At 46.8% G+C, this 21,691-nt stretch overlaps 1 protein-coding gene across 9 annotated transcripts in view; it reads left to right on the top strand.

Annotated features, from left to right (window-relative positions):
* Positions 1-21,691, top strand: part of CACNA1B (calcium voltage-gated channel subunit alpha1 B) — a 186,446-nt gene that overhangs the window by 88,507 nt on the left and 76,248 nt on the right. For 6 of the 9 annotated variants that reach the window (XM_032398850.1, XM_032398854.1, XM_032398852.1 and 3 more), the window contains exons 19-20: positions 6,658-7,437; positions 8,382-8,599. In XM_032398850.1, coding sequence (XP_032254741.1) covers positions 6,658-7,437; positions 8,382-8,599 — 998 coding nt within the window. Of the gene's footprint in view, positions 1-2,874; positions 2,938-6,654; positions 7,438-8,381; positions 8,600-21,691 lie in introns of all 9 variants that reach the window. The other 3 variants (XM_032398848.1, XM_032398849.1, XM_032398851.1) reach the window with 2 other exon arrangements.

A 21,691-nucleotide genomic window follows, 5' to 3' on the forward strand; every position in this document is an offset into this window, starting at 1 on the left:
GCCAGGCTGAGTCCGCCTGGGACTGCTGACTTGTCTTCGGTGCCACGCCCACCCCACCACATACCTCCCATTCCCCGTGTGGACCCAGCTGGCCTCCCTCCCTCTCCCTGTTCCCCAGGAACAGCCATGGGCACATCTGATGACACATGCATCCGTGCTGCTGAGTGGGTGGATGGGTTTGCTGGGAGCGTGGGCGTGCCGGTCAGTGAGCACGACAGCAGCCCTGTTCTTGTCCAGCAGTCCCCAGGGTGATGGCCTGTTTCCTAGGAGGGCCTTTGCAGAGGACCTGCCCCTAAGCCAACCAGGAAGCCCTGGCCTCTGTGGGGGAGAAGAAGCTAGAGGAGGCCGCAGACCCCTGGGGGGCCCAGGCAGGGATGTAGGCGGCCTGCAGGTAGCCAGGCAGGACACAGCAGTCATCACGAAGACAGCTACTGCGGGGCTCAGTGCTCAGTTGTCTGTGTTTCGTTTGGCCAATTCAACGACTTGGTCAGCCTGGTCCTGGGCTTGCTTTGAGGAGGTTGTGGTGCCCTGGAAGATGGCCCCTTCTCCTGAACTTTGTAAACTGCTGGTGGTCTGCTTTAGCAGAGGGAACAGGTGAGCCTTTGACTTATTCATGGGCCTTGTGGGTTTCTGTTCAGCGTTTGCCTTCTCTGCTCTTGGAGGTGAGTGCATTGTCCCATGGGCCCTATACCTGCCAGAGCTGCCCACGCCTTAGGGGTGTATGGCAGGGCGTCCATTCCCATCGGGGCTGAGACCTCAGAGAGGCAGGTGCTGGGGCCCTCAGCACAACCATGGAGAACATGTCAGGCCACCAGGAAAGGTCTGGATGTTCTTCCTCTGCCCCGTCCTCATCTGGGGACACTGCTATGTAGGTACAAGCCTACAGACTGGTGTACCCAGGCCCAGGGTATGTTACACCAGCCGTTGGCCTGATCTCCACCTCGGTGCTTCTCTTCTCCTGGGTGGAGCTCCTGGGGTTACACAGGTGTTCTGCCTCACAGTGGGGCCTGAGCTTGGTGCCAGCTCATTCATGTCGTCAGCCTGGGTGCGTGCAGGCCCTGGCCTCTGTGTTCCCCCCTTCTTGGGCTAGCTATCGGTCCTGCAGGTTCTCCTGGGATGCAGCTTTAGGCCTTTGAACCCTGTGGCATGTCCTCGTCTGCCTCTGTCAGATGGCAGTCTGTCTGATGTGATCACTGAAGCTCCTGCACGCTTCAGACCAGGTCTGAACTCCCAGGTGTGTGGGTGGTGGGTGTGTTGGTGTTTGCCCTCCTCTTTGTGTGGAGACCTCTGAGCACTAAAGGCCGAGGCTCAGAGCTGCTGGTGTCTGTCTGTCCTCTGTCTGTCCATTGCCCCCCACCCTCCCAACTGTTTCTGTTCTCCCCGTGAGTCGTGCTGGGTGAATGGGCAACGCCTGCTTCTTCCCCACTGCTGGGTCGGGGTGCGGGCGAGGCCCCTGAGTGACCCTCATCTTGACCCAGCTCCGTGCAGCCATGCCGTGTGGTCTGTGAAGTGGGAGGACTGGTCCAGATGTTCTCTGCGATGCCTTGGATGCAGACGGGCCCTTAGTGTCCTTGCTGTTTGAGAGGCTCCCCTGGGCTCTGTGCGGCTGCACTGAGCCTCCGTGCCCCCTCAGAGGGGTGTCCCTGTCCCTTGGAGTTGGGCTGCAGCCTCAGGTGACAGCCACTTCAGGCTCCTGGGAGGGAAGGGTCGCTAAGGTTGACATGGCCCTCCTGGTTCTCTGTGCTCGGTTACCCTTCTCCTCACCTGGACTTCTGAATGCTGGTACACACACTCACCCACACTGTTCACTTACCTCACATGATTCAGTCCCCCCGACACTCACTGTCACACACACTCATGCTCACACACGATCACACCCACTGGACTCTCACACATGTTCACATGAACACACATGCTCATTCACAGCCTCACACTCGTTCACACACATCCACACTCCTACACACCATATACGCACTCACACCCAGTCGCACACTGATTTGCACTCTTTCTCACACACGCACTTGCACAGACCCACACACCTGTTTGCATCCAGGACCTGCAGGTGGATGAGTTGCTCTGAGTTCCTCACAAATGTGTGTAGACTTGGCTTTGAGAAAGAGGAGCTGGGAAGCCATGTGGTCCTCCCCGGGGGAAACTACCTTAAAGGGGAATGATCATAGAGATTTTTGGCTTCTCTGTTGGTTTTGGAAAAGCTTCCTGAAAGTCACTGGGAAATGGCTGGAGTTACACCCGAGGGAAGTGGGTTGGTGATGTAGCCTGCTTGCCCCTGGGCGGGTCATGGTGAGCTGGAGGCACCTGGTTTAGAGCCTGAGGAGCCAAGGAGTCAGGTGGGCTAGGGCAGAGCCGGTGGTCAGGCAGCAGGACTCAGGTAAAGCCCAAAGGTAAGGTGTTCTGTGTTAGCCGGCTTTGCCCCATCTCAAAGGCAAGGCAAATGCAGAGGTCATCCCACTATGGCCCCGTGGGAGCAGGACACCAAGTGGCAGGGGAGAGCCATTTGGAATTTAGGGACACACGGTGCTGGCTCTTTCCAACCCCACTGCCCTTCGTGGGGCAGAGTGTGCTGAGCTGTAGTGGATGGGCCCCCAGATTGCAGCTTCTTGTCTTCCAGCCACGGTGGGGTGTGCCGTGTTCTTTTCAGTGTCACTGTTCCGTCGGATGCTCGTTCTTTCTCAACCTCTCTTTTACCCCGAGGTCTCAGCTGGTGCCCGTTCTGATGGAAGCGTCCCTGGCCTCCTGCCCAGATGCATACTGCAGCCTGTGCCCTGACCTGACGTGGCTTAAACGTGTTCTGTGTCCCTTAGAACCCTCTCTGGTTTTCTCACTTTTCTTTTGTTCTGTTTTTTGCATGTGCAGTTTTGTAAAGCACACTCGAGGTGCTGCATCTCGCAGCTCATCTGTCTCCAGCGTAAACTCACCGTGAGTTGCTCGGCTAGGACACCCTCTGTGCTTCATGGCAGCTACACGCGAACCTCCCTCCACTCCTAACTGCTTTCCCACCTCAAATCACTCGCTTCAGGGGCAGCTGCTGGGGGACGGTGGGCATGCTTCCTGACGTTCCCAAGTCCTGCTCACGGGCATCAGACTCTGAGTTCAGCCCGTCCTCCTCTCCCTCCTGGTCCTCTTGTCTGCTGTCTGTCCACGTGCCGTCTCTCTGGCGTCTTGAGCATGTATCTGCTTCTCCGGAGGTGGCCGTTGCTGGGCACCAATGGGCGCTGTCTCCTTGTGGTTCCCACGAGGTGGAGTGTTCAGTAGGACTCACTGAGGACATTCGTTGGGTCCTCCTGCCCCCTCCCTTTTTGACTTGGGAGGGGATGTATCTGTGATCCTTAGGAAGTTGTCCTAGCAAGAGCAGAGCTGCTGTCTCATGTTAGACCAGCCAGAGCCTGAGTAGAGCCACAGAAACCCCAGTGTGTCCCTCTTGGAGGTGACACCATTCTGACTGGGGAAGTGGTCTTGGGATGCTTGCCTCCAGGGGCTTCCTCTCAAGGGTGAGACCAACCGCTGCAGGTGAGAAGTCCCTGAAGTGGTTGGGTGTGGTCAGCCCACCTGGATGGGGGTAGCCAGGTGTCCTCTCTGGGTCCCGGTGGTGTGGGAGCTCTTGCCCTCCCTGAGCCACTTGCTCCCTACTCAGCCAGCATAGGCCTCAGGTGGGCTTGCTCACAAGCACTTGGAGCTGCTGGCTGTTGGGTCCCTGACGTCTCACAGGGTAAGAAAGTTGGGCCCCGGATGACTGATCACAGGTGGAGTCAGATGGGGTTGTAGGGACTGATGGCGTCACAGTGAGGGCTGCTCCACATTGTCCGCAGCTCTTGGGAACTGGCTCTTTCAGCCCAGAGACCTCAAAGCAGGGCCATGCCACTGAGGCTCCTTTTTGGGCCCTGCAGGCATCCACAGTGCCTGGGCTGGGTGTGACCGAATAGGGCTATACCAGCCAGCTGGGGTCGAGACATTGTGGGAGCAGCTCCCCCATGTGACTCCTTAAAGAGCCTTTTTAAATAAGGACTTCGTCTGGATTACTGTCACTCTGTGTCAGATGGTGGCCTGACACTCGCTCGCATATCCTTGCTGCTTGTGAGCTCGGTGGAGAGGTGCAGAGTGAGAGCCCAGGGGTGGCCACACTACTTTATGGGCCAGACAGAGCAAGGACAGAACAGCAACCAGGTGGGTGCAGGTCGACTCAGACACCAACAAGGAGGGGAGGCCTGGTGCACGGACTCAGAGACACACCCAGAGAGGAAGCCAGGACATCACCGAGTGGTGGGCAGGTACAGACCTTTTCAGGTGGCATTATGGCCCAGAGAGGGAGAGAGACCCAGCAGGAGCAGGGCCAGGTGGGGCCATGTGACCCCAGCTGCTCAGTGTCTTGCTCCCCTGGGAAGTTCTAGGGGAGTCTGCCAGCCCTGTGGTACCCTCTACTTTAGCAGACAAGTCACCTCTTTGTGAAGCTTAGCTGGTCTCTGGGGGAGAAGGAGCTGTGGCTAGGGTCAGGTTGAGGGCAGAACCATGTCATCGGGAGCCCATCCTCACCTGAGCTCCCAGCCACCACACTGTCCCCCGTCTTTATGGCCTGTCTGTTCTGACGGAGAACTGGCCTCCAGGTCTTCGGCTGCATCTAACACTAACTCTGCCGACCAAATGGCGCGGAGTCCAGGTCTGTGTCGAGCTGCTGGACTGGCTGTCAGCCCTCATGGGCTCCTATCATCCACTTCACATGGCTCAGCATTGTTCAGAGCTTGGTCCTTTGTTTTGGTGCCAGGCTGGGATGGGTAGGTCCCCTGGGCTCTAGACTGAGGTCCAAGAAACAGAAGGCGGTGGGTCCGCTGCAAGGTGTCTCCGGGAGCAGGGAAGCTCAGCTTGGATGTGTCAGAGGCGGCAGCTCAGGGCCTGGCGTGGCAGTTGAAGGTGTCAGTCAGCAGATGGCCAGAGAGGCCAACACTTGTCCCCCAGCCTTGCCCTGCCTGCCCACCATATGGGCTCCCAGGTGAGGGGCAGACATGGTGCTCTTCTGCTTTCATACTCTTGAGGCACTCCCCACACTGGAGCCTGGACTTCACCTCCAAAGGGGCAGGATTCGGCATCACTCACTTTGTGCAGGCCAGCTGCAGGGGTTGGGCTTTTCCCACACCTGGCCACCTCTGACTCTGCAGGTCAGCATGGTGCTCGGTGGGTCAGGGCCCTGATGCTGGTGGCCTGCCCAGCCTGGGCCCTGGTCTGGGGCCCCCGTCTGGGGCCCCCAGGCTGTGACTGCTGTCAGTGTGGTTGGGGTGTGGCCAAGGCCTCACCTCTGTAGATACCTTTTTTCTGTTTTGCCTTTGCATGAGTCTGATCCTGGCTGCGTCAGTGACGTGCTGTGGGGCCCTCTATGAGTCATGCCTCCTAGGCTCAGTGTCTTCATCTGTGAAATAGGGACAAGAGGTAGTTGTGAGGGTTGGATGAGATGGGCACTGCAGCCCACAGCACAGTGTGGCTCTGAACAAGACAGATGCCACCACCACCACCACGGTGGGTCCAGAAACCTCCAGAGGCTGAAGGACAAGACTCTGGCCTCGGATGGGGTTTCCACTTGGCCAGGGTGGGACTGGGGTCGCCTAATTTGGAGGCCTTACTCAGCACAGACTCCAGAATGCAAAGGGCTTCTCACGTACCCTGGGCTGTGGAGCCCCACATGTGACCATGTGGGTGAGGCTGGAGGGTGGTCAGACCTTTGGTAGCCTGTGCAGTGAGGGCTGAGACTGAAGCACAGGCTACTCCTGGTGTTGGAGGGCTCCTCTCTGCCCTGGTGGATGGAAGGGGCTCTCTGTGGAGCCAGGAGAGTGGAGGGCACTGAGGACCACAGGAGGTAGCATCTCTAGCGCTAGACCTAACTGCTGGGCTCCTGGGAGCAAGTGGTCACTGAGCCGAGGGGCAGCTGCCTGGATGGGGCTGACCACCTTAGGGAGCAGTCACAGCTTACCCTTTGCCTCTGATAGGGCCCACTGCCCCTGGCCCCTTGCTCCCTGGGCTACTGCCTACCCTGTTCCTGAGGACCCACCTCTTCTCAGGGTCTCTCACAAATAGCCCTGTCTCCTTCTGGCCAGTGGCTGTTTTTCTGGAAGTGGAGGTGGAGAAGCCCCTTCCTGGGCAGCTCTGCTCTATGCTGCAGCAAGGCCAATGCCCCAGGGCTGCTGCAGAGGGCTCCCTGCCTCCTGCCTCTTCCTCAGTCCTGCCCCATTTGGACGCTGATGCCCCTCCTCTCCCCATGTTGGCCTTCCTGGCCAGCAGCCCACCCGCCCTGGAAGCCTGTCTGCCACCTCATGCTGGTGCCTATCATTCCCACTGCCCTGCATCCCTTGGCCAAGGGCCCCTGTACACCTGCTCAAGGGTGGCCTTGAGCCCCCCACCCCCGACCCCCAGGCTGGTGCTCTCACAATCTTTGGGATCCTGACGGGGTGGGGGCGGTGCTGGATTCTTGTTACCCTGCGTATCCCCTACTTGTTCTGCACCGATTGCCAGGGGTCTCGAGGGCTCCGGCCACCCCTCCTCCCTCCCTCTCCTCCCTGCGCCCACTCTGCCATCCCTCCATCGCTGCGTCCATCTGTGGCTTCCCCTGAGGGCGGCGCAGGGGGCGGCCGCTCACCGCCGGTCTCCCCACAGCAGGCCGCAGAACTCAGCCAAGGCGCGCTCGGTGTGGGAGCAGCGCGCCAGCCAGCTGCGGCTGCAGAACCTGAGGGCCAGCTGCGAGGCGCTGTACAGCGAGATGGACCCCGAGGAGAGGCTGCGCTACGCCACCACGCGCCACCTGCGGCCCGACATGAAGACGCACCTGGACCGGCCGCTCGTGGTGGAGCTAGGCCGCGACGGGCCGCGGGTCCCCTCGGGAGGCAAGGCGCGGCCCGAGGGCCCGGAGGCTGCCGAGGGCGCGGACCCGCCGCGCAGGCACCACCGGCACCGCGACAAGGCTGCGGCCCCGGCCCCGGCGGCAGCGGCGGAGGACAGGGTGGACGCGCCGAAGGCCGAGGGCGGGGAGCCCGGGGCCCGGGAAGAGCGCACGAGGCCGCACCGCAGCCGCAGCAAGGAGACCCGGAGCGAGCGTGGCCGCGGCCCGGGCCCCGAGGGCGGCCGGCGCCACCACCGGCGCGGCTCCCCAGACGAGGCGGCCGAGCGGGAGCCGCGGCGCCACCGCGCGCACAGGCACGCACCCGACCAGGGCAAGGAAGGCGGCGCGGCCGGGGCCAAGGGCGAGCGGCGAGCGCGCCACCGCGGCGGCCCCCGGGCCGGCCCCCGGGAGGCCGGGAGCGGGGAGGAGCCGGCGCGGCGGCACCGGGCGCGGCACAAGGCGCTGCCCACGCACGAGGATGTGGAGAAGGAGGCGGCGGAGAAGGAGGGCGAGGCCGAGGACCGGGACAAGGAGAAGGAGCTCCGGAACCACCAGCCCAAGTGAGGAAGTGCGCATGCGGAGGGTGGGCGGAGCCGCTGGCCGGAGAGGGGGCTGGGGGTGGGCAGGGCCCACCGGGTTCAGGGTGCAGAGCTGCCCCGCGGCACCTGTTGGGGCTGGTCCTCCCCGCCCTCTGTTGCCATCTCTCTCTGCGGCGGTGGCAATGCTGCCTTGTTGGGGGTGACGTGTAGAATGCTTAAAACTGTGTAGGGGGCAGGGTATGCTCAGTGAATGTCAGCCATTATTCTAAGGTACCCAGGTGGGAAAGAGGGCATGGGGGAAATTGTTGGGAGTGGTTTGGGACATGTTGGCGTGGGAAGAGCATAGTGGCCCAGGGAAAAGAGAAAATTGGGGAGAGACTGAGGAAGGCCTGAGGAGGCCACTGGGCCAATGGTAGAAGAGAATAGGGCCAGGCTGGGTGGCCATGGCACAGAGGGCCTCCTACCCTTCCGCAGCTGGGCCAGGATCTGACTCTGACTCTGTGAGAAACCTGGGGTAACAGGAGCCCCCAGGCAAAGGCCACCAGCCTCCCAGAACTCATGCAGCTGGAGATGACCGCTCAGGACCAGCCCAGTCCAGGCACTGTCTTTGTGCAGAGCTCTGTGTTGGGCCTCTTGGTCTGGTGGGGCTCTAGGTGGAGTAGCTTAGGGAAGCATCCTCTTACAGGCTTCTTCATTCTGCAGACAGTTCCCTTTCTATACATATTGTGATGCTAGCCATGCCTGGTCTTGTGCCAGGGACAGACAGGTGAGTCAGCCCCATTTTACCCTTCAGACCTAAAAACACAGAAATGTACAAAGTGATAAAAACCATATGAAATGCCAGAGTAGCAGAGGACGTGGTCAGGGATTTATTTGGTCTGGATAGGGGCATAAGGAGCTGGATTTTGCAGACTGAGTAGCAGTTTGGGGCCGAATCAGACTCTGATGTGCATTCTCGGTTGCAGGGAGGCACACTGTGACCTGGAGGCCAGTGGGATGATGGGTGTGGGCCCTGTGCATGCATTGCCCAGCACTTGTCTACAGAAGGTGGAGGAACAGCCAGAGGATGCAGATAATCAGCGGAATGTCACACGGATGGGCAGTCAACCCTCGGACCTGAGTGCTACTGTGCATATCCCAGTGACGCTGACCGGCCCTCCTGGGGAGACCACAACTGTTCCCAGTGAGTATCTCCCCGTATTAGCGGGGCAGGGCCCACCTTGTGCAGGCCCAGTTTGCTCTCCCCACCCCCCCACCCCCTCCATGATAGCTGCTTGGGGACAGAGCATGCCTGTGTGAGAGGAAGTCCTTTGTGGTCAGCGTCTGTGCCTTGACGCCTCATTGTTTCCCAGTGGCCCAGAGGAGCACTGTTACCCTTACATACTATTACACGTCACTTAAGCTCTATTCTCCTCCCTTCCAAAAATATTTGCAAGTTACCAGCTCGGTGCCAGGCATGGTGTTAGAGGAGTGCTGGGGGACAGCAGGATGGAGCAAGGCCAGGGCTGCCCTTGTGGGGCTCACAGTCTCATCAGGAAGACAGACCTCAGGACAGTCATGACTCTTCATAGTCATGTGAAAGCTGCTACCGACCATGGCCCCAGACTTGATGGAGGCTGACAACTAGCCGGTGGTCTTCCCACGACTTATGTGCCTTATGATTCCTGCTCTAAGGTCCCCACAGGCCTTTGCCTGAGCCCTTTTCTTTTTCCACTCACTCACTCACTCACTCACACATTCATGAGCTCCTGACCATGTGCAGGCACCGAGGAGGATACAGGGTGAACAAGATGCTGTTCCTGTCTTCAGGTCACTCCATCTAGTAGGGAGAGACCTGTAGGGATCAAATACAGTCCCCTCACACTGTGTGTAGAAGGTGTCTAGACGTCTTGGGAGCACCAAAGACGGAGAAAGCATTCCAGGGGAGAGGGAGAGGCCACGGAAGCAGAGCTGACATGCAAGGCCAGATGAAGATTTCGGTCTCGAGAAGACCAGGTGTCACAAGATGCCTGCCTCTGTGTGCAGATGTGTCCACACGCACAGGCGTGTGCATATGCCCCTTATCTCTTGCGCAGGTGCGCTTATCTGGGGCCTGTGAACCAGTGTACGGTGCTAGGGGTAGCAGTGGGAGGTGGCCAGCTCTGGCTGCTTAGGCTCCCCTCCTCCTCACTTCCTTGGGAGAAAGCTTTCCCTGGCCCATTCTCTTGTTTCACCTCTCATGGATACTAATGGGTCTGTCTTCCCAGACTCCTGGAAAGCAACCCCCTGGTCTGAATCTCTCTGGCTAAGCTCGAGGATGAGCCCAGGGTTCCCACCTGGCTTTTGTCCATGAGTCACGTGCAGCCCCTCCTCCCCAACTCCTGGCAACCACTGATCTTTTTAGTGTTTCTATAGTTCTGCCTTTTCTAAAATGTCACATATTTGGAATGATGCAGTGTATAGCCTTTTCAGACTGGATTCTTCCACTTACCAGTATGCATTTAAGGTTCCGCCATGTCTTTTCATGGCTTGATAGTTCATTTCTTTTTAGCGCTGAATGGTATTCCATTGTCTGGATGGACCACAGTTTATCCATCCACCTATTGAAGGATATCTTGGTTGCTTCCAAATTTTGGCAATTACGAATAAAGCTGTTATAAGCATTTATGTTCAGGATTTTGTATGGACATTCATTTCAACTCATTTGGGCAAATAGCTAAGAGCATGACTGTTGGATTATAAGGTAAGATTGTGTTTAGCTTTGTGAAAAACTGGCGAACAGTTTAACAAATTGGCTGTATCATTTTGCATTCCCACCAGCAATGAATGAGAATTCCTGTTGCTTCACATCTTCTCCAACATCTGGTATTGTCAGTGTTTTGTATTTTTGCTGTTCTAATAAGTATGTAATGGTATGTCATTGTTCTATTTTGCAATTCCCTATTGACATATCACATTGAGCATCTTTTAATATGCTTGTTTGTCATCTGTATATCTTATTTGGTGAGATACCTGTTCATATCTTTTGCTGACTTTTTAATTTTCTTATTTGAAAAAAAAATTGAGACTTAATTTTTTAGAGAGCAGTTTAAGGTTCAAAACAGAGAGGAAGGTACAGAGAGTTCCCCTTACTCTGTGCCCCCCACACATACATAGCCTCCCCCATTACCAACATTCCCCACCAGATGATGCATTTGTTACCAAGGATGAATCTACACTGACACATCATAATCACCAGAAGTCTGTAGTTTACCTTAGGGCTCACTCTTGGTGTTGTACATTCTCTGGGTTTGGACAAATGTACAATGACATATATCCGTCATCATAATAGGATACAGAGTATTTGCACTGCCCTAATAATTCTCTGTGCTCTGCCTATTCATCCCTCCCCCTCCCCAACCTTTAGCAACCACTGATCTCTTTACTGACCATTGTTTTGCCTTATTCAGAATGCAATATATTTGGAATCATACAGTACATAGCCTTTTTAGATTGGTTTCTTTCGCTTACCTTATATTTAAGGTTCTTCCATGTCTTTTCATGGCTTGAAAGCTCATTTCTTTTTGGCACTGAATAATATTTCCATTGTCTGGGTGTTCCACAGTTTATCCATTCATCTACTGGAGAACATCTTGGGCCCTTCTAAATTTTGGCAATTATGAATAAAGCTGTTAAAAACATCTGTGTGCAAGATTTTGTGTGAACTTGCTTTCAATTTCTTTGGGTAAATACCAAGGAGAGTAATGGCTGGATCACATGGCAAGAGTATGTTTAGTTTTGTAAGAAACCACTGAACTGTCTATACCACTTTGCATTTCCACTAGTAATGTATGAGAGTTCCCATTACTCCACGGCCTTGCCAGCATTTGGTATTGTTAGTGTTCCAGATTTTGGCCATTCTGTAAGTGTGTAGTGGTATCAAATTGTTTTAATTTGCATTTCCCTAATGATGTGTGATGTGGAACATTGTTTTTATATACTTATTTGCAATCTGCATTATCTTCTTTAGTAAGGTGTCTGTTAAGATCTTCGGCCCATTTTTTAATTAGGTTGTTTTCTTATTTTCAATTTTTAAGAGTTCTTTGTAAATTTTAGATAACACTTTTTTTTAATCAGATGTGTTTTTTGCAGATTTTTTCTCCCATCTGTGGCTCATCTAATTGTGCTCTTGACATTGTCTTTCACAGAGCAGAATTTATTAATTTTAGTGAAGTCCAGCTGATCCATTATTTTTTTTTTTCATGGATCATATCTTTGGTGTTGTATCTAAAAAGGATCATCATCAACAAGGTCATTTAGGTTTTCTCCTATGTCATCCCCTAGGAGTTTTACAGTTTTGCATTTCACATTTAGGCTTATGAGCCATTTTGACTTAACTTATGTGAAGAGTATAATGTCTATGTCTATATTCATTTTCGCATGTGAACGTCCAGTTGTTCCTAGCACCAGTTGTTGAAGAGACGATCATTGCCCCGGTGATTATCTTTGCTTCTTTATCAATGATCAGTTGACTATATTTCTGGGGTCTATTTCTGATCTCTCTATTCTGTTCTGTTGTTCTATTTGTCTGTTCTTTCACTGATACGATACTGTCTCGATCACTGTAACTTTATAGTGAGTCTTAAAGTTGGGTGGCACTGGTCCTCTAACTTTGTTCATCTCCTTCTATATTGAAGCGTTGGCTGTTCTGGATCTTTTGCTTCTCTATATAAACTTTTGCTCGCTATATAAATCATTTTGCTGATATCCATAAAATAACTTGATGAGATTTTGATTGGGATTGCATTAAATCCATAGGTCAAGTTGGGAAGAACTAGCACCTTGACAATATTGACTCTTCCTGTTCATGAACGTGGAACATTTCTGTCTTTATTTAGTTCTTTGATTTCATACACCAGAGTTTCAGTTTTCTATGTGTAGATCTTGTAGATATTTTGTTAGATTTATACTTAAAAATTTCATTTTGGGGGGAGCTAATATAAATGATACTGTGCTTTTAATTCCAAATTTCACTTATTTATTGTTGATAAATAGGAAAGTAATTGACTTTGGTGTATTAACTTTGTATCCTGAAACCTTGCTAAAATCACATTTAGTACCAGGAGTTTTTTGTTGATTCTTTTGGATTTTCTATATAGATATCACCTTATCTGTGAACAAAGACAGTTTTATGTCTTCCTTCCCAATTTGTATATGTTTTATTTCCTTTTCTTGCCTTATTGCATTAGCAAGGACTTCCAACATGATGTTGAAAGGAGTGGTGAGAGGTGACACCCTTGCCTTGTAGACCTGATCTTAGTGGGAAAATTTCAAGTTTCTCATCATTAAGTATGAGGTGAGCTGTAGGTGTTTTGAAGATAGTCTTTTATCAAGTTGGGAAGTTCCCTTCTATTCCTAGTTTACTGAGAGGTTTTATGATGAATGGGTTTTGGATTTTGTCAAATGCTTTTTTCCATCTATTGATATGATCAAGTGACTTTTCTTCTTTAATCTGTTGATGTGATCATTCAATGATTTTCAAATGTTGGAAGAGCCTTGAATACCTGGGACAGATCCCACTTGGTTATGGTATATAATTCTTTTTATACTTTTTGGGATTTGATTTGCTAATATTTTGTTAAGAATTTTTGTGTCTATTTTCATGAGAGATATTAGTCTATAGTTTTCTTGTAATGCCTTGTCTGGTTTTGTTACTAGGGTAATGCTGATCTCATAAAATTAGTTAGAAAGTACTCCCTTTGCTTCTGTCCTTTTTTTTTTTCTTTTTTTAAAGATTTTATTTATTTATTTGAGACAGAGAGAATGAGAGAGAGAGAGCACATGAGAGGGGGGAGGGTCAGAGGGAGAAGCAGGCTCCCCGCCGAGCAGGGAGCCCGATGCGGGACTCGATCCCGGGACTCCAGGATCATGACCTGAGCCGAAGGCAGTGGCTTAACCAACTGAGCCACCCAGGCGCCCTGCTTCTGTCCTTTGAAAGAGATTGTTGGGGCACCTGAGTGGCTCAGTCGTTGAGCGTCTGCCTTCGGCTTAGGTCATGATCCCAGGGTCCTGGGATCGAGCCCCGCATCGGGCTCCCTGCTTGGCGGGGGGCCTGCTTCTCCCTCTCCCACTCCCCCTGCTTGTATTCCTGCTCTCTCTCTCTTTCTCTCAAATAAATAAATAAAATCTTAAAAAAAAAAAAAAGAGAGATTGTTGACAACTGGTATAATTTCTTCCTTAAATGTTTGGTCGAATTCATCAGTGAACCCATCTGGGTGGGCCTGGTGCTTTCTGTTTTGGAAGATAGTTAATTTATGAATTAATCTCTTTAATAGATAGACGCCTATTTACATTGTCTGTTTCTTCTTGTGTGAGTTTTGGTAGATTTGTCCTTCCAAGGACTTGGTCCATTTCATGTAAGTTATTGAATTTGTGGGCGTAGAGTTGTTCATAGTGTTCTTTTATTATCCTTTTCATCTTCATGAGATCAGTAGCGATGTCCCCTTTCATTTCTTATATTAGTAATTTGTGTTTTCCCTCTTTTTTCTTAGTTAGCCTAAAATAGAGATTTATCAATTTTAATGATCGTTTCTTTGAAAAGCTTTGCATTGGTTTTGTTGATATTCTTTATTTATTTTCTGTTTTCAATTTCACTGATTTCTGCTCTAATTCTTTTTTTTTTCTTTTTTCTTTTTTTTTTTTAATTTCTTTGAGAGGGAGAGGGATAGGTGGAGGGGCAGAGGGAGAGGGAGAGAGAGAATCTTAAGCAGGCTTCACACCCAGCTTGGGCCACCTGTGGCTTGATCTCATGACCCTGAGATCATGACCTGAGCCGAAAATCCAGTCGGACACTTAACCACCTGAGCCACCCACGTGCCCCACTGCTCTAATTCTTATTATGTCTTTTCTTTTGCTTACTTTTATTTTTATTTTATTTTTTATTATGTTATATTAGCCACCATACAGTACATCATTAGTTTTTGATGCAGTGATCCACGATTCATTGTTTCTTTTGCTTACCTTTAATGGTTTTTTTTTTTTCCCTACAGTGGGAGCTTAGATTACTGATTTTAGATCTTTCTTTTCTAATATATGCATTCAGTGCTATAAATTTTCTTGTAAGCATTGCTTTTCCTGCATCCAACAAACTGATAAGTTGTGTTTTCATTTTCATTTAGTTAAAAATATTTTTATGTTTGAGATTTCCTCTTTGACCCATGTGTTACTTAGCAGTGTGTTGTTTAATTTCTACATATTTGGGGACTTTCCAGTTATCTTTCTGTTATAATTTCTAGTTTAGTTCCATTGTAGTCTGAGAACAGACATTTTTGCCCACTTTTTAATTAGATTGTTTTCTAATTATTGAGTTTTAAGATTCCTTTCTATGTTTTGGATACCAGTCTTTTATCAGATATGTGGTTTGCAAATGATTTCCCCCAGTTTGTGGCTTGTCTTTTCATTCTCTTGTTGTCTACTGTTTCTGATTATTACTGGTGCAAGGGTTAATTTGGTTTCTGTCATGGCTTCTGCTAGGTGCAGAAATCTAAACTATTGACTTTTTTTTTTTTCAAAGATTTTATTTATTTATTTGACAGAGAAAGCGAGAGAGAGCACAAGCAGGGGGAGCAGCAAGGAGAGGGAGAAGCAGGCTCCCCGCAGAGCAAAGAGCCCGATGTGGGGCTCAATCCCAGGACCCTAAGATCATGACCTGGGCCGAAGGCAGATGCTTAACCGACTGAGCCACCCAGGCACCCTAGGCTATTGACTTTTATATGTCAGTTTTGTATCCTACTACTTTCCTGAACCCTCAAATTGTGTATTTGTTTTAGCATTGACTCTTGGATTTTTTTCCCCAAGTGTATTTTCAAAACTTCTACAAATATAGTTCTAACTATTCCTTTCCTATCTTGGACCTCTCATTGTTTGCTTTTTAAAAAAAATTTTAAATTTTTTTGCATGATTGCACTGGCTAATACACTATCAGGTAACAGTGGAGTTAGTGGGTATCCTTACCTTGTTTCTGCCTGTACTAAATAAGATTCTAATTTTGGGCTTGAGAGGTATGTGTGTGTGTGTGTGTGTGTGTGTGTGTGTGTGTAAGTAAAATCAAGGTACAGTACCCATTAATTCCTATTTCAATAAGTATTTGTCTGGAGTAGATGTTGAATTTTGTTGAAGGCCTTTTCAGGACCCTAGACATCATACATTTTCCCCCTTAAATATGGGGATTTATAGTAATGAACTTTCTGCTATTGAACTGTCTTTGCGATCTTAGAATAAACCCCACTTAGTTAACATTTTTTTTAAAGATTTTTATTTTTAAATAATCTCTACATTCAATGTGGGGGTTGAACTCACAACCCCAAGATGAACAGTCATATGCTCTACCGACTGAGCTAGCCAGGCACCCCAGTTAACATATTTTTTAATGTGATGTTACAGTCTGTTAATAATTTATGTAGGATCCTTGGATTGATGCTTTTTACTGACACCAATTCTTTTAGGGTTCCCAGACCCAATTCCAACATGGAGAGGTCCGCCCCCACCCAGTACCACACCAGTAGGGTGTCTGAGAATTCAACTCAATTCTGATACTACCTACCAGTAGATAGCATCAGGTTCCACAGCTTAAGGGTTCAGTCCTATAAGACTGCCTCCCACGCTCCACTTCAGACACTAGTCAGAAGCCCCAGGCTGTCACCTGTGCTTCTGACCTAACAGCTACAGATTGGAGGTTCCAACACCTCCTCCTTAAGTTCTTTAATTTCCTCACAGAACTCAGGGAAACACTTACGTTTACCATTTTGTTAAAGGATATGATAAAGGATAAGAATCAATAGCTAGATGAAGAGATACATAGGGTGAGGTCTGGGGAAAGGGTGTGGAGCTTCCATGCCCTCTATTGGCATGCCACTCTTCCCAATCTCCACCTGTTCACCAACCCAGAGGCTCTCTGAACCCAGTCTTTGGGTTTTTATGGAGGCTTTGTTGCAGTCCTGATTTACTAAGTCATTGGCCGTTGGTTGATTCATCCTCCAGCCTCTATTCCCTCCCTGGAAGTCAGGGTTGGGGCTGAACGTCTCAACCCTCTAATCATGTGGTTAGTCCTCCTGGCAACCAGCTCCCACCCTGGGGTGGAGTCCAGAAGTCACCTTCATTAGTAACAGGATACCCATGTCCCCTTTATGGCTCTGAAGCGTTCTCAGGAACTGTGCATGAAGGCCAAATGCATCTGAGAAATACATTGTGGTCATCTGAGTGACCAAATATGTATTTCTTGTAAATCATTATATTGCATATTTTATTTTATTTATTATTTTTAAAATCTAAATTCAACTAATTAACATATAATGTATTATTGGTTTCAGAGGTGTAGAGGTCAGTGATTCATTAGTCTTATATAATTGCATATTTTAAAGTGAGATGTATTCTGTAGCTTTCTTATCCTATGTTCAAGTATCATAAGGTTTAGATATGAATGTTATATAATTCCCTTATGTTTAACTTCATTAATCCATTACTGAAAATTAAATGTTGTAGTGTTTCTATTTCCTGTCATTTTAAATGGGAAAATTATAATGTACTATAAAAATTATAATGTATTAAAGTTGGTTGTACTCAAAATCCCCAGTTAATTTTTAAAAATATAACTGGGGTGCCTGGGTGGCTCAGTCAGTTAGGGGTCTGACTCTTGATTTCGGCTCAGGTCATGATCTCAGGGTTGTGAGATTGAGTCCCGTGTTGGGCTTCACGGTCAGTGGGGAGTCTGCTTGAGATTTTCTCCCTCTGCCACTCCCCCTGCTTGTGCTTTCTTTCTCTCTCTCTCTCTCTCTCACTCTAAAAATAAATAAATCTTTAAAACTATAACTAAAGCACAAACGCTGAAAAGTAAAAGCTATCATATTAGGATACAAAATGCTTAGCACATTGTTCCCTGATCACCACAGTTAAAAAAGCTGTTAACAAGCAATTGCTTTGGACACCTCCTTTATTGAAGCTTATTGTAATTTTCAAAAACATCCACACATGGGGCACCTGGGTGGCTCAATTGTTAAGTGTCTGCCTTCGGCTCAGGTCATGATCCCAGAGTCCTGGGATCGAGCCCCGCATCGGGCTCCCGGCTCAGCGGGAAGCCTGCTTCTCCCTCTCCCACTCCCCCTGCTTGTGTTCCCTCTCTTGCTGTGTCTCTCTCTGTCAGATAAATAAATAAAATCTTAAAAAAAAAATCCACACATAATTCTAATAGTCAACCAACTGAACTTGAAATCTTGGCTGAGAGTTTTTCCCTACATTTTTTTTGGCTAAAAATATATTGAGGGGCGCCTGGGTAGCTCAGTCAGTTAAGCAGCTGGCTCTTGATTTCTGTTCAGGTCAAGATCTCAGAGTCCTGGGATTGAGCCCTGGGTCTGGCTCTGCGCTCAGTGGGGAGTCTGCTTCCTCTCCCTCTGCCCCTCCTCCCCAGCTCTCTCTCTTTCTCTCTCAAATAAATAAATCTTTTAAAAAAATGTTATATTGGGTTTGGGGAAATATACAAAATGTTATATTGTAATGCAAGATACATGTTTTCCTGAAGTGAGGGTATTATAAAATTGAGGGGCACTTTATGGGGAAAATTAACCCGAGGTGGTCTATATGATATACCTCTTACTGATTCACAAAAAGAATGAGAACGTTTTCTTTTCCTTTTCTGGGATAGTTTAGCATTAGGATTGCTTGTTTGGTTAGAATTCCCTTGTGAAATCATCTGGCTCTGGTTTCATTGTGAAGGGCCATTCTTTGATAATTTCTCTATTCTGTATGGATATTGTCTGTTTAAACTTCTTATCTCCTGAGATCTGTTTGGTAAATTACAATTTCTTTAGACATGATCATTTGATCTAGGTTTTCCAATTTATGTATATATAGTTATGCAAAGAAGTGGCTTAAGTTTTTAAAAAAATTTCCTCTGTTTTTCCCCCCTTGTCACTTTTTTATCCTGTGTATTTTATGTTTTCCTCTTTTTTCCCTTGATTAGATTAGTGATTTATATATTCTGTAGGTTTTCATAAAAAGAACCAGCATTTTATTTTATTTATTAGTTCTGCTGTGGTTTTGATTTTTAGCTTGTTACTTTCCAGTTTTATCTTTATTATTTCCCTCTTGGCTTTTTGTTTTACTTTGTTGTTCCTTTACTAGCTTCCTGAGTTAGAGACTTCGTTTACTTATTTTATTCTTTAATTTTTGTTACATGATTATTTAAGGTTATGAATTTTCCTCTTATTACTAATTTAATTGTATGCTATAGATTCTGACATTTGGTGCCTTCATTTTCATCAGATTTTAAAGAAATTATGTAATTTTGGTTTGTATTTCCCCCAGGTGTTTGTAGATTCCTTGGGATTTTCTGCATAAAGAATCAAGTCATCTGCTAATGAACAGTTTATTTTTCACTTTCTGATGTGTGTGTGTCTTTTATTTCCTTTCCCCCCTTGTTGCACTGCCAGCTTCCAGAACTGTGTTGAACAGCAGTGGTGAGAACTGATGTCCTTCTCTTAGTCCCATCTTGTGGGAGGAGGGAACATGTAGTCTTTCAATGTGAAGTATGATGTTAGCTGTAGTTTTTAGCTTTTTGAGGTTTTTTTTTTGGGGGGGGTATTGGTTGATGTTCTTTATCAAGTTGAGGAAGTTCCCCTCTATTCCTTTTTCTTCTGAGAGTTTTTACATTAAATCAGTGTTAAATTTTGTCAAATGATTTTCTGCATCAGTTGATGGGATCATGTAGTTTTTCTTTTATAATATGGCAGTTTATATTGATTGGTCTTCAAATATTAAGTCAGCCTTGCATCCCTGGGATAAGCTCTACTGGTCATTGTGTACAGTTATTTCTATATATTGCTGATTCGTGTTTGTTAATATTTTGTGAAGGAGTTTTGCCTCTGTATTCATAAGGGATAATGGTACTTTTCTTTCTTTCCTTTTTTATTTTTTTGTGCTGTCTTTGGTTTTGGTATCACAATGGTACTAAATTCATAAATTGAATTGGAAAGTGTTTCTTCTTCTGTTTTTTGGAGGTGAGTGTGTGGAATTGGTGTTAATTGTCCTTTAGACGTTTAGTAGAATTTGCCAATGAAACATATCTTTTTGGAATTAAAAAATAGTCCTCAATGGTGACAAGGCTGTGTTATCTATTTCATATTGGGTAAGTTGTAGTAGTTTGTGCTTTTGAAGGAATTGGTTAATTTCATTTAATTTGTCAAATGTGTGTGTAGTTGTTTGTAGTATTTCTTTATTATCCTTTTAATGTCTTTGTCTTTCATTCCTGAAATTGGTGATTTGTGCCTTCTCTCTCTCATTCTCTCTCTCTCTCTTTTTTTTTTTGTGAGTCTTGCTAGAAGTTTGTTAATCTCACTGATCTTTTCAAAAAATCAGATTCTTTTTCATTGATTTTTTTTCTATTTACAATTGCATTTTATTTCTGCTCTATTATTTTCTTCTTTCTGTTGCTTTGGGTTTATTTTGCCCTTTTTTAGTTTCTTGAGGTGGGAGCTTAAATTATTGATTTGAGTCTTTTCCTCTTTTGTAATGTAAACATTTAGTGCTATAAATTTTCTTTTTAGTACTGCTTTATCTGTGTCCCACAGATTTTTATATGTTTTCATTTTCATTCAATTCCATTTAAAAAATTTCCCTTGAGACTTCCTCTTTGATTCATGGATTATTTAGAAGTGTGTGGTTTAGTTTCCAAGTGTTTGGAGATTTTCCTAATATCTTTCTGTTACTGACTTCTAGTTTGATTATTTTGTGGTCAGTTAACATACTTTGCATGATTTTAATTCTTTTAAATTTGTTAAGGCTTGTTTTATGGCCCAGGATATGGCATATCTTGGTATATGTCCTATGGGTGCTTGAAAAAAAGGTATGCAGCTGTTGCTGGGGGTCAGGCCTTCTATAGGTGTCAATTAGATCCTGTTGGTGGATGGTGTTGAGTTCTGTGCGCTTGCTGATTTTCTGTCTAGATCTGTCAGTTGCTGGGAAAGGGGTGTTCAAGTCTTCAACTATAAATGTGGATTTGTCTGTGTCTTCTTTTAGTTCTATACGGTTTTGCTTCATATATTTTGCATCACTGTTGTTGATTATGTACACATTTAGAATTGCTGTCTTCTTGAAGGGTTGACTCTTTTATCATTGTGTAATGTGTCTTTCTGTACCTGATAATTTTCTTTGCTCTGATGCCTACTTTATTTGATATGAATATACCTACTTCTACTTTATTTTGATTAATATTTGCATGGTATATCTTTTTCACTTTTTACTTTCAAACTAGCTATATGGTTATATTTTAAGTTAGTTTCTTATAGACAGCATATGAGTGGGTCATGTTTTTAATCCACTTTTTCAGTTCTGTTTTTTCTTTGGCATATTCAGACCATTTACATTTGATGTAATTGTATATGTTATAACAAGTCCGCTGTTTAATTTTTGTTTATTCTTTCTGTTTTTTATTTCTCTAGTTTCTTTTCTTTTTTTTTTTTGCCCTTCTGTGGGTTACTTGTATGTATTTTAGAATTTCACTTTGATTTATCTGTAGTACTTCTGAGTGAATCTCTTTGTATTTTTTTTTAATGGTTGCTCTAGGTATTACATTATATATATAACTTATCACAGTCTACTGGGGTTGTTATTTTCCCAGTTTAAGTGAAATATAGTAGGTTTATCTCTCTTTTTCCTTCCTATGTATAAATGTCATAATTATTTCCTCTACATATATTTAGAACCACATCAGTGTGTGTCATAATTTTTGCTTCAACATCAAACATAATGTAGAAAACTCAAGAGGAGAAGGAAAGTGTTTTGTATTTATCCATACTTTTACTTCCTCTATTGTTCTTTCTTCTTTCCTGATATTCCAATATTTCTTCTTTCATAATTTACTTTCTGTTTAGAGGGGCTTCCTTAGTATTTCTTTCAGGGCAGGTCTGCAGGTGACAAGTTCTCTAAGTTTTCCTTCCTCTGAGGGTGTCTGGATTTTCCCTTCATTCCTGAAGGATGTTTTCACTGGGTGTGAATTCTGGGTTGACAGTTCTTTTTTTTTCAGCACTTGAAAAAAACGTGTGCCTCTTCCTTCTGACCTCCATGGTTTGTGATGAGAAATCCACTGTCATTCGAATTGTTTTCTTCCTATAGGTAAGCTGTTGTTTCTCTCTTGCTGCTTTCAAGATTTTTTCTTTGTCTTTATATTTCAGAAGTTTGATTATGATGTATTTTGGCATGGGTTTCTTTAGGTTTATTGTGTTTGGGATTTGCTCAGCTTCTTGAATTTGTAGGTTTGTGTCTTTTT

This window comes from Phoca vitulina, unplaced genomic scaffold, assembly GCF_004348235.1.
Source record: "Phoca vitulina isolate PV1807 unplaced genomic scaffold, GSC_HSeal_1.0 scaffold121, whole genome shotgun sequence".
Taxonomy (NCBI): Eukaryota; Metazoa; Chordata; class Mammalia; order Carnivora; family Phocidae; genus Phoca; species Phoca vitulina.